Source organism: Ornithorhynchus anatinus, chromosome X2 (genome assembly GCF_004115215.2).
Source record: "Ornithorhynchus anatinus isolate Pmale09 chromosome X2, mOrnAna1.pri.v4, whole genome shotgun sequence".
Taxonomy (NCBI): Eukaryota; Metazoa; Chordata; class Mammalia; order Monotremata; family Ornithorhynchidae; genus Ornithorhynchus; species Ornithorhynchus anatinus.
Genome location: NC_041750.1, coordinates 3,527,096 through 3,542,882, shown reverse-complemented (window position 1 = coordinate 3,542,882; position 15,787 = coordinate 3,527,096). Strand labels below are relative to the sequence as shown.

At 52.4% G+C, this 15,787-nt stretch overlaps 1 protein-coding gene across 1 annotated transcript; it reads right to left on the bottom strand.

Moving 5' to 3' along the window:
• Positions 1-2,072: 2,072 nt before the first annotated feature.
• Positions 2,073-7,669, bottom strand: LOC100086891 (serine protease inhibitor Kazal-type 1). The gene is made up of 4 exons (XM_007657056.3): positions 7,391-7,669; positions 6,447-6,478; positions 4,818-4,924; positions 2,073-2,221 (listed from the first exon to the last, which is right to left on the bottom strand). The coding sequence occupies exons 1-4, from the start codon at positions 7,443-7,445 to the stop codon at positions 2,176-2,178; spliced, it is 240 nt and encodes a 79-aa protein (XP_007655246.2). The 5' UTR covers positions 7,446-7,669; the 3' UTR covers positions 2,073-2,175.
• Positions 7,670-15,787: the final 8,118 nt, after the last annotated feature.

The following is a 15,787-nucleotide window of genomic DNA, read 5'->3' as shown; positions in this document are numbered from 1 at the left end:
TGATGATGATGTTGGTATTTGTTAAGCGCTTACTATGTGCCAAGCACTGTTCTAAGCGCTGGGGTAGACATAGGGGAATCAGGTTGTCCCACGTGGGGCTCACAGTCTTAATCCCCATTTTACAGATGAGGGAACTGAGGCACGGAGAAGTTAAGCGACTTGCCCACAGTCACACAGCCGACAAGTGGCAGAGCTGGGATTTGAACTCATGAGCCCTGACTCCAAAGCCCATGCTTCTCTTTAGAGAAGCAGCGTGGCTCAGTGGAAAGAGCCCGGGCTTTGGAGTCAGAGGTCATGAGTTCAAATGCCGGCTCTGCCACTTGCCAGCTGCGTGACTGTGGGCAAGTCGCTTCACTTCTCTGTGCCTCAGTTACCTCATCTGTAAAATGGGGATGAAGTCTGTGAGCCCCACGTGGGACAACCCGATTCCCCTGTATCCACCCCAGCGCTTAGAACAGTGCTCTGCACATAGTAAGCGCTTAACAAGTACCATCATTATTATTATTATTATCTTTCCACTGAGCCACGCTGCTTCCCCATATTGACAGGGCGAGGCTTCCAAAATTTAAAAAAGAATCAATTGGTAGTATTTACTGAGAGCTTACTGTGTGCAGAGCACTGTACTAAGCGCTGGGGAGAGTCCAGTACATGCGAATGAGCAAACATCAGTTTTCCAAGGCCCTTAACCAATGGTGACGGACCCACAGCGTCACCTCGTGGCCAGACAGGAGGATGCCAGGGTGGGCGGGCATATGGAAAAGCGCCTTTTCAAATAATAATAATAATAATTGTGGTTTTTGTTAAGCGTTGACTATGTGCCAGACACTGTCCTAAGCGCTGGGGAAGGTAGAAGCTAATCGGATTGGGCAGTCTCCCTCCCACATAGGTTTAATCGCTAATAATCATCCCCTGGATTCTATGTATCGCTATTGTTTTTGTCTGTCTCCCCTCATTAGACTGTAAGCCCGTCAATAGGCAGGGACTGTCTCTATCTGTTGCCCATTTGTCCATTCCAAGCGCTTAGTACAGTGCTCTGCGCAGAGTAAGCGCTCAATAAATACTATTGAATGAATGAATGAATAATAATAATGGCATTTGTTAAGCGATTACTATGTGCAAAGCAGTGTTCTAAGCGCTGGGGAGGATACGAGGGGATCAGGTTGTCCCACGTGGGGCTCACAGTCTTCATCCCCATTCGACAGATGAGGGAACCGAGGCCCAGAGAAGTGAAGTGACTTGCCCAGAGTGGCATGGCTGACAAGCGGCGGAGCGGGGATTTGAATCCACGGCCTCCGACTCCCCAGCCCGGGCTCTTTCCACTGAGCCACTCTGCCTAGTACGGTGCTCTGCACACAGTAAGCGTTCAATAAATACGATTGAATGAATAAATGGAATTCCTATTTTACGGATGAGGTAAATCCCAACGACCGATTGACTGCCTACCACCACTTACCGCTCATAGTTCGAATCCCAGCTCTGCCACTTGTCGGCTGTGTGACTGTGGGCAAGTCACTTAACTTCTCTGTGCCTCAGTTCCCTCATCTGTAAAATGGGGATTAAGACTGTGAGCCCCACGTGGGACGACCTGATTCCCCTATGTCTACCCCAGCGCTTAGAACGGTGCTCGGCACATAGTAAGCGCTTAACAAATACCAACATTATTATTATTATTACTGACCGACAGAGCCAGGTGCCAGGGAGAGGTGCTGAGGGTGATTTTTATTTAAATATTATTTATTTATCTATTTATTGCTATTGTTCTTGTCTGTCCGTCTCCCCCGGTTAGACCGTAAGCCCGTCGAAGGGCAGGGACCGTCTCTATCTGTTGCCGATTTGTCCATTCCAAGCGGTTAGTACAGTGCTCTGCACAGAGTAAGCGCTCAATAAATACTATTGAATGAATGAATTTTTCTATCCATAAGGCCAGACTGCACCTTCCGCCTCTCCTGGCTCTTCCCCGTGCAGTTTCCTCGGCCGGGCTGGGCGGGTGAGGGTGTGGGGGCATCCACCGCGGCCTACCTTGGCGAAGCCCCTCTCCCCGGCCCCCACGATCCACGAAACACCCACACAAGCCTGGGCCGCATCCCTGCCTTTATTAAACCACCAGGCGGGTTGAGTTACGACTCAGAAGGCGCCGGGCTTCTCTCCGCCATCCCCGATCCTCCATCTGGGTCTTCAGCACTTCCCGGATTTCCGAACGAGGACGTGCTCCTTCCTAGGCCTGGAAGAGACGTTCCGAAACTCTGAGTCCCCGGAAAACAGCCGTGGGGATACGGGGATGAGGCTGCGTTCATCCCTGAGGCCGCGGAGCCGATGCTTCCTGACATCCGCTGACGGAATTATCCACGCTGATGCCGGAGTCTGGACATAAGCTATCTGTCCGTCTCCCTCGGGACGCCGTCGCTGGTCGGCTACAGTCTCTCAGGCTCTTATTCCATCAGGGTTTGGTGGAATTTGTTAAGTGCTCGCTTTGGGCCAAGCTCATCGTGGGCAGAGAACGTGCCTACTGTTTAATGAACGCTCCCAAATGCTTAGTACAGTGCCCTGCACTCGGTAATGGTGCAATAAATACGATTGAATGAATAAAGGACGGTCCCACCTCCCTCGTTTTGCCCCTGAAATGACCCCCTCCCTCACCTAGCCTTAGTGGATAAAGGGCAGGCCTGGGAGCCGGAGGACCTGGGTGCGAGTCCCAGCCCTACCACCTGACCTTAAGGCAAGTCACTTAAGTTTGCCTCGGTTTCTTCATCTGTAAAATCGGGGTTAATTACCCCTCTACGATAGATCGAGAATCTCGTAGGGGACTGTGTCTGAGCTGATTTTACTGTAGCTACCCCATTGCTTAGCGCAATGCTTGGCACGTAGTATGCAGTGTGGCCCAGGGGTTAGAGCACGGGCCCGAGAGTCAGAAGGACCTGAGTTCTAGTCCCAGCTCTGCCACTTGTTTGCTGTGTGACCTTGGGTGAGTCATTTCATTTCTCTGGGTTTACGTTATCTCATCCGGAAAGCGGGGATTAAGACTGCGAGCCTCAGGTGAGACAAGGATCGCGTCCAATCTGATTAGTTCATATCTACCCGGTGCCCGGCCGATAGGACGTGCTTAACAAATACCATAAAAAAAAAAAAAACAAACTTGACACAGACCGCAATTATTAAACGAATTTGATTGCTGGGCTCTGTCTGACCTTCAGCGCCTGACTCACGTTGCCTGTCACCCCTGCCGGGAACCCTGCCTCAAATCGGTCAGACCTCCGCTCTCTCCTCTTCGAAGCCCTCTGGTAGTCTCGCCTCCTCTTCCAGGAGGCCCACCGGAAATCCCCCCAGCCTCCTCCTCCAGGAAGCCCTCCCCAGCCACGACCCCCGTCCCCACCAGCCGACCCTCAGCCTGGGCACCCGGGCTGCCAGAGCCACCCAACCCCTCAACGCCAGACTCGCACGCTGCCCATCCTCCCGGGCCCCCAGCTCCGGCCTCGTGCTGCCCTACCCTCACCCCCCCATCACCCCGCCAGCTGGGTCCCAAGGCTCAGGAACAGTTGGTCTCTCTCCCTTGAGCCGTCAATAAGCGGACATTTTGGGAGCCAAGGTCGTGAGACGGTCGCCAGGTGGGCCGTCCGGTTTGGAATCAATCAATGGTATTTACTGAGCGCTTACTACACGGAGAGCACACAGTGAGGTCAGCGTCCCTCCTCCCCCCGGACCACAGGGGTGGGTGTCAACGGCAAGTCCAGAACTGGCCCATTCTCCTTAGCTCCCGTGACCTGCCTCTCCACTCAAACTGGACAAGGGAGGCTGCTACTCATGGTGGTGATCCAGGCTGGGCAGGGAATTGGGAAGGAAATAAGGCGCTTGCTTTGTACCCTGCACTGTACTAAGAGCCGGGATAGGCACGAGATATTCACGTCAGAGTCCCCGCCCTGGGTGGGGCTCAGTGTAACTAAGAGTTATTGAATCCCCATTTTACAGGAGGAGGATATGGGGGCCCAGGGAAACTAAAGCGACTTGCCCAAGGTGACAGAGGAGCAGGGGAAAACAGTGGTTCTGAGATGTGTGAGTCGCCCTCCACTTTCAGTGTCGGGAGTTAGGAGACCTGGGCTTTAATCCCCGCTCTGGACTTCCTTTTCCTCATCTGTGAAGTGGGGACAAGAGACCTGTTCTCCCTATCGCGGATTGTGAGCTTCGTGGGGGACAGGGATTGGGTTCGATCTGATCATCCCAGGCTCGACACAGTGCTGAAGCCCGCTTCAACCCGGGCTTTCCCTCGGCCTGCACTTACTGGTGCCGCCCAGTACCATCCACACTCCCAGGGGACCCCAAGTGTAAGGCTACAGTGGAGAGGCTAGGTGGCCGTTGATGTACGGACTGAATGATCGATTGGCATGCGGCAGAGTGGACAGAGCACGGACCTGGTAGTCAGAAGGACCCGGGTTCTAATCCCAGCTCCGCCCCTTGTCTGCTGTGTGACCTTGAGCAAGTCACTTCACGTCTGTGCCCTTATCTGTAAAACGGGGATGAAGACCGAGTCCCATGTGGGATGCGGACTACGACCAACCTGGCTAACTTATATCTTCCCCAGAGCTTAGTAAAAGTGCCTGACACATAATAAGCGCTTAAATACCATTTGAAAAAAAAAACACCCCAAAGGAATGGCTTTTCAGAGATCCGTTTGGAAGTGGCTGGGGGCAGTGAGGAGGTCCTACCCTGGTAGATTGTAAGATCACTGTGGCCGGGAAATGAGCCTGTCTACTGTTATATTGTACTCCCCCAAGCGCTTTGCAAACAGTAAGCACTCAAATGCGATTGAATGAATGAATACTCACTTGTTGGCCTCACAGAGCAGGCATTCGTTGGCATAAGTCTCTCCATCCGACCCGCACACGGGCTCATAGATCTTGGTGCACTTTGCCAGTGGAGTTTTACAGTCAGGCTGCAAGATAACAGCACAGAAGGGTTTGGGAGAAGACACGTATCAGTTCACCTTGAGTTTCCTCTCAGAATCCCTAGCTCTTTCCGGCCTACGACGGCTCAGGGAACGTTCCCTCCCTCCAGGGTGAAGATTCTAGTGGCGACCCTCTTCCTGGGCCGTCTCTTCCACAGTAGGACTCTGGAGAACCACTGGGATGGTGGGGTGGGGCACCCCAAATTGGATTTCCTCCAGACAGGGGCGTGGAGGGGGGCAGAGAGAGGGGTCCTCGTGGTCCCTGGATGCCAAGTCCCGGCAGCCTTCAAGGCCAGCCACCATGGGAACAAGGCCCCTCCCCAGCTGGGAAGCCTGGTCCAGTTCCAGCCAACACTTTAGCTCCGGCAGGAGCAACCACCCAGAGAAGCAGTGAAGCCTACTGGAAAGAGCATAGGCCTAGGAGTCAAAACACCTGGGTTCTAATCCTGGCTCTGCCTGCTGCGTGACCTTGGGCCAGTCATTTTGCTTCTCTGGGCCTTAGTCTCCTCATTTGTAAGATGGGGAGTCGAGAGCAATTTTCCCTCCCTGTTAGACTGTGAGAGACAGGGATTGTGTCTGACCTGATTATCCTGCATCTCCCCTGGCACCCACTACAGTGCTGGGTACATAGTAAGCGCTTAATCCCTCTAGCTCACTCAGGGATGTCACTGTATAGAGGGCGATAATAACCATAGCGACGCGGTATTTGTTAAATGCCAAGCACAGTACTAAGCACTGGGATAGACACAATATAATCAGGCCCCACATGGAGCTCACGGTCTAGGAGGGAGAACAGGTATCGAACACCCATTTTGCAGGTGAAGGAACTGAGGCCTAAGGCCTCCCGGCAGGCAACTGGCAGAGCCGGCACGAGAACCCAGGTCCGGGTTCTTTCCACTAGGCCACACTGCTTCTCAGCATAGTAGGAGCGGGAGTATTTATTAAGTGCTTTCTGTGTTCAGAGCACTGTTGGTGAGAGTTGCAGCTTGCTGCGCTCCTGGAAGTGTTTTAGTTCTCCGTCCTGGGTCTGGGGGTACAGGGAATCAGGCTCACCTGAGTGGGAACATCACTGGTATTTACTGGGCACTTACTATGTACAGAATACCGTACTAAGCCCTGGGGAGAGTACACTAGAATCAGCAGTCACGTTCCCCGCCCAGAGCAAGTTTATAATCTAGAGATCTTACTCAAGCACTTGCCCGTTCAATTGCCCCCAGCTTTCTCAGTGGTATTTGAACATTTACTGTGTGTAGAATACTGTATTAAGCGCTTGGGAGAGACCCATATGAGAAGAGTCGGACGTCACGTTCTTCTGGAAAACGATCCCCCCTTCCCCCCACGCATCGTCGACATTAATTTCTCCCGCCTCCACAGGTTGTTCCGGGACTACCTCGGGGTATCCCTGCCTGCTTTCCTGGAATTCGGCAGGCCCGGAAGCAAAGAGCGGAGGGTCGGAAGATGGGGAGACGCCCCCAGGACCTGTCATCACCCCTCCCCCCATGCCGCTTACCTCTCTCCCCTCTCCCAGGGCTCCGGCAAGGTCTGAAAGAGAGGTGGAAAAATAGAAAGAAACATCCCCGTCGGGCCTGACCGGAGGAGCTAAAATCCCAGGAACCCCATGGGAATCTGGCATCGCCTGGGCCGATAGCTTCCCTCCACCCCAAGTTTGTTCTCTTCCCACAGGGTCCCCCCAACCTCAAACCTACACAGCACTTATGATGATGATGGTATTTGTTAAGCACTTATTATGTGCCAGTCACTAAGTGCTGGAGTGGATACAGGCAAATGGGGTTGGACATGGAACAGATTTTATCTAATCCCAGCTCCACCACCCATCTGCTGCATGACCTTGGGTAAATCACTTCACTGGGCCTCAGTTCCCTCATCTGTAAAATAGGGATAAAGATGGTGTCCAACCTGATTAGCTTGGATCTACCCTGATGCTTCAGGTCTTTTTAGGGTGCTTGTTAAGCACTTTGTATGTGCCAGGCACTGTACTAAGCACTGGGAGAGGTACAGAGTAATCGGGTTGGACGCAGTCCCTACCCCACACGGGACTCACATTCTTAACCCCATTTTACAGATGGGCCCGTTGTTGGATAGGGACTGCCTCTATCTGTTGCCGAACCGTACTTTCCAAGTGCTTAGTACAGTGCTCCGCACACAGGTAAGCGCTCAATAAATACAACTGAATGAATGAATGAAGCAGTCAAGTGACTTGTCCAAGGTCACACGGCAGATAAGCGGTGGAACTGAGATTAGAAACCAGCTCCTTCCGACTCCCAGGCCCAGGCTTTATCCATTAGGCCACACTGCTTCTCTTACTGAGCATTTTCTGTGAGCTGTATGGAGCACTTGGGAGAGACAATATAATAGAGTCACTACCCTGCCCACAATAGCACAGTGCCCATACAAACACCCTTAAAAAATAAGAGAGGGAGTTAGAGAACTCACCGGAGAAGCAGAGAAAAGTCGCTAAGAGCAACAGGAAGACTCCTGTGATCCTCATGACTGCGATCTTCTTAGTCGCGAGAGTCCTCCACACTAGAAATTTACTAATTTTATCGCTTTAACCATCAGCCCTCCGCGCCCATATATAGGGAGGGACCTCCGGGGCGCCACCCACTAAATGACGTCTGAGTCTCAGGTGCTTCGATCGGACCTTTTTCCTTCTGAATCAATCAAGAGAAGCTGTTCAGCCCTCCTTCCTCTTTCCTTGAATTGAGAAAGAAAGTCCATTTTCCAGGGAAAGGGGAAGGAGGAGAAAAGCAAACATTAGGAACCAGGCCCGAGATCCTGATAAAGGCAAGGCTGGAGAAAACACCCAAGGCCATGATTAGTAACTGACACTGAGCTAATATGAGTAGGGAATTTCCTCTGGGTTTAATCAGACTTCCAACAGATAATAATACTATTTATCCAACGTTTACTGTGTGCAGAACACTGTACTAAACACAACAGCACCTCTAGACCCTAAGCTCATGATGGGCAGGGGACGTGTCTGCTAATTCTGTCGTTCTGGACTCTCCCAAGCGCTTAGTACGGTGCTCTGCACATCGTCAGCGCTCAATAAATATCCCTGTTGGATTGATCGAAGAGAATCTACAGGGGGAATTAGACACAGTCCCTGTCCCTCAGGAAGCTCACAACTGAGTACGCTACGATCAAGCTTCCCAAGTTTCTGTTGAAGATTGGCTCTGAATTTAGGAAATCGTGCCTAATGGTAACAAAATGATAACTGTGGTATTTCATAAGCGCTTATTACATGCTAAGCACTGGAAACAAAATAAACGGATTAGATGCAGTCCTTGTCCCAAATGGGGCTCACAGTTTAGGGGAGAGGGAGAAAAGATCTCCTCCTGATTTTTACAGAGGGAGAAAATGAGGCACCGAGAGGTTAAGTGATTTAATAATAATAATAATAACGGTATTTGTTAAGCGCTTGCTACGTGCCAAGCACTGTACTAAGTGCTGGGGTAGATTCAAGATAATCAGGACCCAATGGGGCTCACAGTTTACATAGGAGGGAGACAAGTATTGAACTTGATTTGGCAGATGAGGGAACTGAGGCACAGAGCGACTTGGCTAGGGTCACCCAACAGACAGGCGGCGGAGCCAGGATTGGAACCCAGGCCCTCTGACTCCCAGGGCAGGGTTCTTCCCACTAGGCCCCGCTGCTCGCCCAAGGTCACTCAACGGGAAGGAGGCCGAGGCTGAATTGAACAGTGGCTCACTCTCCTACCTGTCAAGGGGCGTGGGACGGGTGGGAGGGGGGAGCTGGGAAACGTCGGCTTGTGCGTTCGACCACACACCTGTTGACTTTCTCAGCCCCGAGCCCCGCTCGCGCGGAGAAGAGAAATGGACGTGGGGGTCAGAAGGACCTCCCTTCTAATCCCCGCTCCACTACTCGTCTGCTACGGGACCTTGGGCCAGTCCCTTAACTTCCCTGTGCCTCAGTTGCTCTATCTGTAAAACGGAGATTAAGCGGTGATCCCCATGTGGGACGTGGACTGTGTCCAACCTGATTAACTTGTATCTACCCCAGCACTTAGTACAGTGACTGGTACGTAGTAAGCGCTTAGCAAATACCATTTTTAAAAAAACCCCAAGTACTCAGTCCGGCATCCTGCAAACTCTAGGCGCTCGGTAAATACCACTGAATGGGCTGGATTTTCCTTGGACGTGGTCTTCCCAAAAGGAAATCCCGCCAAGCAGGAAAGGGGCGACCTCGGCGACCAGAAGGAGGTGCCAGAGGAGCTTGGATGAGTCCAAGGATGCAGCTGGAAAAAGAGAAGCTTTGACCACCTCTGTCCAAGTTCCATCAATCAGTCAATCCATAGCATTTATAATAATAATAATAATGTCGGTATTTCTTAAGCGTTTACTATGTGCAGAGCACTGTTCTAAGTGCTGGGGGAGATACAGGGTCATCAGCTTGTCCCACGTGAGGCTCACAGTCTTCATCTCCATTTTACAGATGAGGGAACTGAGGTACAGAGAAGTGAAGTGACGTGCCCACAGTCCCACAAGCTGACGAGTGGCAGATCCGGGATTCGAACCCATGACCTCTGACTCCCAAGCCCAGTTTCCACTGAGCCACGCTGCTTCTAAGTATTAAGCTCTTACTCCTTGCAGAGCACTGCACTAAGCGCTTGGGAGAGCGCGATACAACGCAGTTGGGAGACGCAAACCCCAAGCCCACAGGAAGATTGCAACGTACAGGGGAAGACAGATGTTAAAATAAATTAGAGGTAAAGGAAATAGTAGCCTATGAGGATAGGTACAGAAGGGCTGTGGAACTAGGGGGGGTATCAAGGGGTTTAAGAGAAATAGTGTGGCCTAGTGGGTAGAGCCCGGGCCTGGGAGTCAGAAGGACCTGGGTTCTACTCCCGGCCCTGTCACTTGTCTTCTGCCCGACCGTGGGCGAGTCACTTCACTCCTCTGGGCCTCAGTTCCCTCATCTGTAAAGTGGGGAGCCCATTTGGGGACATGGACTGTGTCCAACCGATAAGCTTGCGACTACCCCAGCGCTTAGTAGAGAAGCAGAGTGGCTCAGTGGAAAGAGCCCGGGCTTTGGAGTCAGAGATCGTGAGTTCGAATCCCAGCTCTGCCACTCGTCGGCTGGGTGACCGTGGGCGAGTCACTTCGCTTCTCGGTGCCTCAGTTCCCTCATCTGTAAAATGGGGATGAAGGCTGTGAGCCCCACGTGGGACAACCTGTTTCCCCTGTGTCTACCCCAGTGCTTAGAACAGTGCTCTGCACATAGTAAGCGCTTAACAAATACCAACATTATCAGTAGAGTGGCTGGCACATAGTAAGCGCTTAACAAATGCCATAAAAAAAATAGTGATGCGTGGCCAAATCCCAAAGACGCCTCCCCGGCTTCTCCCCGCCACCGGTCCCCCCGCCCCTCCACTTCCTTTTTTTTTTTTTTAGCGGTATTTGTTCAGCGCTTACTATGTGCCAGGCACTGTACTTGGCCCTGGGGTGAACACAAGCAAATCGGGTTGGACACATAGAAGTGAAGCGACTTGCCCAGGGTCGCACAGCAGACGGAGTGGCAGCGCTGGGATGAGAACCCAGGTCTTTCTGACTCCCGGGCCCGTGCTCTACCCACTAGGCCACACTCCTTCCCAATTTCTACTGCTATATTAGATGCATCTATGAGAACAGGGTAGCTAAAACGGAACCGCCCAAGACCATTAAAGATTAGGCCCTTGGGGAAAGACAGAAGCCCCAGAGAGTGTTGCCTGTAAATCCTGATTATTGTTCTGTTGTACTCTCCCAAGTGCTTCGTACAGTGCTTTCCACACAGTGAGAGCTCACTAAATACGAATAAATGAATGAATGAGAGTAGGCAAATGGTTTGAAAGTCTGGCAACCGAAGGGGTTTTGAAGGGGGGCGGTCACAGAGACCTGCAGACACACCCCACCTCCTCAGATCCGCTCAGATCATTCACTCATCCATTAACTCAATAATTGATGTAGTCGCATTTATTGAGCTCATCCTGTGTGCGGGGCACTGTACTAAGCCCTTCGGAGAGGACAATACAACAATAAACAGACGCATCCCCTGCCCACGGTGAGCTGACAGTCTAGAAGGGGAGAGAGACATTCATATAAATAAATAACAGAGATGGACACCAATGCTGTGAGTCTGGGGGGGCGGGGGGATGAATGAAGGGAGCAAGACGGGGCGACGCAGAAGGGAGAGGGAGAAGGGGAAAAGAGGGCTTAGTCGGGGAAGGCCTCTTGGAGGAGATGGACCCTCAGTAAGGCTTTGAAGGAGGAGAGAGTGATCGTGTGTCGGATATGAGGAGGGAGGGCGGTCCAGGCCAGTGTCTGTGAGGGGGCCCGGGACCCCGTGGAATGTGCCCAGAAACCCCGGGGGCCTTATCTGGCTGGCAGAGAGGTGTGAAGCCTGGGATTCGGCCCCCCTGCATCCCAGCTTGTCCTTTGGTGAGGCCAAGTGGTCGGTTCTATCTCCCCCCCCCCCCCGATCAAACCTGGACTTTCTCCAGCCTTTCCCCCTGTGGGGGTCTGAGCCCCACCCTGGAAGTCTCCCCAGATCCTCTCTCCTCAGGCCGACTGGCCTCTGGGAAATTGTCCCGTCCCCCCCCATCCCAGAGGGACCATGTGATGAGCCCAAAGATATCCTCCTCCAGCGACTCCCTGCTCCGGTCAATCGATCAGTCGCATGTGGGCAGGGAACGCCTCTGTTTATTGTTACACTGTACTCTCCCGAGCGCTCGGTACAGTGTTTCGCACACATTAAGTTGTTCAATAAATACAACTGAATGAATGACTCCTTTGAGCACTTACTGTGTGCAGACCACAGCAGTAATAATGAAAATTGTGGTATTTGTCAAGTGCTTTCTATGTACCAAGCACGATTATTTTCTTTCTTTTAATGGTATTTGTTAAGCGCTTTCTAGGTACCAAGCACTATTATTTTCTTTTTTTTTAATGGTATCTGTTAAGCGCTTTCTAGGTACCAAGCACTATTATTTTCTTTTTTTTAATGGTATCCGTTAAGCGCTTTCTAGGTGCCAGGAACTCTAGTAGGTACAAGCTAATCAGGTTGGACAGAGTCCCTGTCCCACGTGAGCCTCACGGGCTTAAGCACCATTTTACAGATGAGGAAACTGAGGTACTCAGAAGTTAAGTGACTTCCCCAAGGTCACACGGCGGACAAGTGGCAGAGCTGGGATTAGAACCCACGTCCTTCTGACTGTTCTAAAGGCCGGGGTTAGGTATGAGATAATGACAATAGTAATCATGGCATCTGTTAAGCGCTTATTATGTGCTAAGCACCGTTCTAAGCGCCGGACAATCAGATCCCATATGGGAGCTCACAGTCTTAAGTCGGAGGGAGAACAGGGATTGAATCCCCATTTTGCAGGTGAGGGAACCGAGGCACAGAGAAGCGAGGAGACTTGTCTAAGGTCACACAGCAGGGACGGAGAGGAGCTAGGATTAGAATCCAGGTCTTCCAACTCCCAGGCCTGTGCCTTTTTCACTAGGCCATGCTGCTTTTCTAAGTACTGATAATAATAATGTTGGTATTTGTTAAGCGCTTACTATGGGCAGAGCACCGTTCTAAACGCCGGGGTAGATATAGGGTAATCAGGGTGCCCACGTGAGGCTCACAGTCTTAATCCCCATTTTACAGATGAGGTAACTGAGGCGCAGAGGAAGTGAAGTGACTTGCCCACGGTCACACAGCTGACAGGTGGCAGAGCCGGCATTCGAACCCATGACCTCTGACTCCCCAGCCCGGGCTCTTTCCACTGAGCCACGCTGCTTCTCGGGAGAGTACAAATAAGCCCTCGATAAATACGACTGACTGACAGTCCTGGGAAACCAGGTCTAGAGGGTCTCTGGACACGAGCATCAATTAACGGATAGTATTTACTGAGTGCTTATTTTTGCAGAGCCCTTGTACTAAGTCGTTTAGACCGTGAGCCCGTCGTTGGGCGGGGACTGTCGCTATCTGTGGCCGAATTGTACACTGCACATAGTAAGCGCTCAATAAATGTGCGACTTTGAATACTAAGCACTTGGGAGAGCCTTGGCATTTCTTAAGCTCTATGTGGCAGGCACCGTAGTAAGCGCCGGGGTAGATACAAGCAAACGGGTTGGACCCAGTCCCAGTCTCACTTGGGGCTCTCAGTCTCAATCCCCATTTTACAGATGAGGGAACCGAGGCACAGAGAAGAGAAGCGACTTGCCCGAGGTCACGCAGCGGACAGGCGGCGGAGCCGGGATTGCGACCCACGGCCCTCTGACTCCCCGGCCCGAGCTCTATCCCCTGCGCGGTGCTGCTGCTCATCTCCCAACTCCATTGCTCGCCGGCTGGGTGACTTCGAGCAAGTACTTTTCTGGGCCTCGGTTTCCTCATCTGTAAAATGGGGGCTAAATGCCTGTCCTCTCTCCAAAGAGCGTGGGCCCCATGACGGACACACAGACCACTGCCCGTGGCCCCAAACTAGACTGGAAACTCCCTCTAGACTGTAAGCTTGTTGTGGGCAGGGAACGTGTCTACCAACTCTGTTATACTGTACACGGTCCAGTGAGCGTGGCTGCTTAGAGAAGCAGCGTGGCTCAATGGAAAGAGCCCGGGTTTGGGAGTCAGAGGCCACGGGTTCGAATCCCGGCTCTGCCACTCGTCAGCTGTGTGACTCTGGGTGGGTCACTTCACTTCTCTGTGCCCCAGTGACCTCATCTGTAAAATGGCGGGGGGGGGGGTGAAGACTGTGAGCCTCGCGTGGAACAACTTGATGACCCTGTATCTCCCCCAGCGCTTAGAACAGTGCTCTGCACAAAGTAAGCGCTTAACAAATACCAACGCTATTATTATTCTCTGGGCCTCAGGGACCTCATCTGTAAAATGGGGATGAAGACTGGGGAGCCCCACGTGCGCCAACCTGGTCACCTTGTATCTTTCCCGGCGCTTAGAACCGTGCTTGGCACCAAGTAAGGGCTTAACAAGTGCCATCCCTTTTTTTTTTTTGAGCGCCCAGGAAATACCACTGATTGATGGATTGGAAAAACAAATTCTCCTCACCCTGGTGAGGGGGTTTTACTCCCTGGAAGGATAGGAGAATCCCAGGGGAGCGCACTGTCCCTGACCCCCCAGGAGAAGGGCATCCATTAGTGGGATTGAATTGCCCCTTTTCCCCCTGGCATCTCAGCAAGGGGTGGGGTTGGAAGGAGGAGCTGCCCATCAGTGAAGACCCATCTAACGTTTCATCCCATCCTCATCCACCTTCCTAATCGCTTTGAGGAGGGCGGCCTGGACTTGGCGTCCCGGGGCGCTAAGTAGCCTCTGGGCCTTGCTAATAAACCTGGAGCCGAATAGGGGAGAGACCACCCTGGGGGAAAGCGAAGCTGATTACCTGGGTGGGGTGGGGTGGACACCCAGACATCTTTCCCACCAGACCCTCAAGCCTCTCCGTCGTCAAGCGTACCCGTTGAGCGCTTCTCGTAATGATGATGTTGGTATCTGTTAAGCGCTCACTATGGGCGGAGCCCTGTTCTAAGCGCTGGGGTAGACACGGGGGAATCAGGTCGTCCCACGTGGGGCTCCCAGTCTTCACCCCCATTTTACAGATGAGGGAACCGAGGCCCAGAGAAGTGAAGTGACTTAATAATAATGATGATGATGTTGGTATTTGTTAAGCGCTTACTATGTGCAGAGCACTGTTCTAAGCGCTGGGGTAGACACGGGGGAAACAGGTTGTCCCACGTGGGGCTCCCAGTCTTCATCCCCATTTGACAGATGAGGTAACTGAGGCACAGAGAAGTGAAGCGACTCGCCCACGGTCACCCAGCGGACAGGTGGCAGAGGCGGGATTCGAACCCATGACCTCTGACTCCAAAGCCCGGGGTCTTTCCACTGAGCCACGCTGATCATGTGCGGAGCACTGGACTAAGCGCTTGGGAAACTACAGTGCAGAGAAGCAGCCTGGTTAAGCGGAAAGAGCCCGGGCTCCGGAGTCAGAGGATGTGGGTTCTCATCCCGACTCCGCCACTTGCCTGCTGTGTGACCGGGGGCCAGTCACTTCACTTCTCTGGGCCTCAGTGACCTCATCTGGAAAATGGGGATTAAGACCGTGAGCCCCTCGTGGGACAACCTCATGACCTCGTATCTACCCCAGCGCTTCTTCATCTAATCGTATTTATTCGATTCAGTCGTATCTATTGAGCGCTTACTGCGGGCAGAGCACTGGACTAAGCGCTTGGAAGGTACAGTTGGGCAACAGATAGAGGCCATCCCGACCCAACAACAGGCTCGCAGTCTAGACGCTTAGGTTCTTGGCACAGAGCGCGCGCTTAACAACGTGGCTTAGTGGAAAGACCCCGGGCTTGGGAGTCGGCGGTCATGGGTTCGAATCCCGCCTCTGCCACTTGTCAGCTGTGTGACTTTGGGCAAGTCACTGAACCTCTCTGTGCCTCGGTTCCCTCATCTGTAAGATGGGGATTAAAACTGCGAGCCCTACGCGGGACAACCCCATCAGCTCGTATCCCCCCAGCGCTTAGAACAGTGCCAGGTAAATAGTGAGCGCTTAACAAATACCACCATTATTATTATTAACAGATACCATCATCGTTATCATTATTGCAGCGCACCAGAATCAGTCGATCGTATTTGTTGAGCGCGTACGGGGTGGGAGCACTGTACTGCACGCTAAGGAAAGGACAGCGCACCAGATTCAGTCCGTCAGTCGTATCTGTTGAGCTCTTACCATGTGCAGAGCACTGTACTGAACGCTTGGGAGGGGACAATACAACAGTATAACAGAGACATTCCCTGCCCACAGTGAGTTTCGCATCTAGAACGGGAGAGGT

Coding starts and splice junctions, on each gene's coding strand:
- LOC100086891 (XM_007657056.3), bottom strand. CDS start 7,445: ATGAGGATCACAGGAGTCTTCCTGTTGCTCTTAGCGACTTTTCTCTGC. Junction 6,479..7,390: donor GACTTTTCTCTGCTTCTCCG/GTGAGTTCTCTA, acceptor CCTCTCTTTCAG/ACCTTGCCGGAGCCCTGGGA. Junction 4,925..6,446: donor CCCTGGGAGAGGGGAGAGAG/GTAAGCGGCATG, acceptor GTTATCTTGCAG/CCTGACTGTAAAACTCCACT.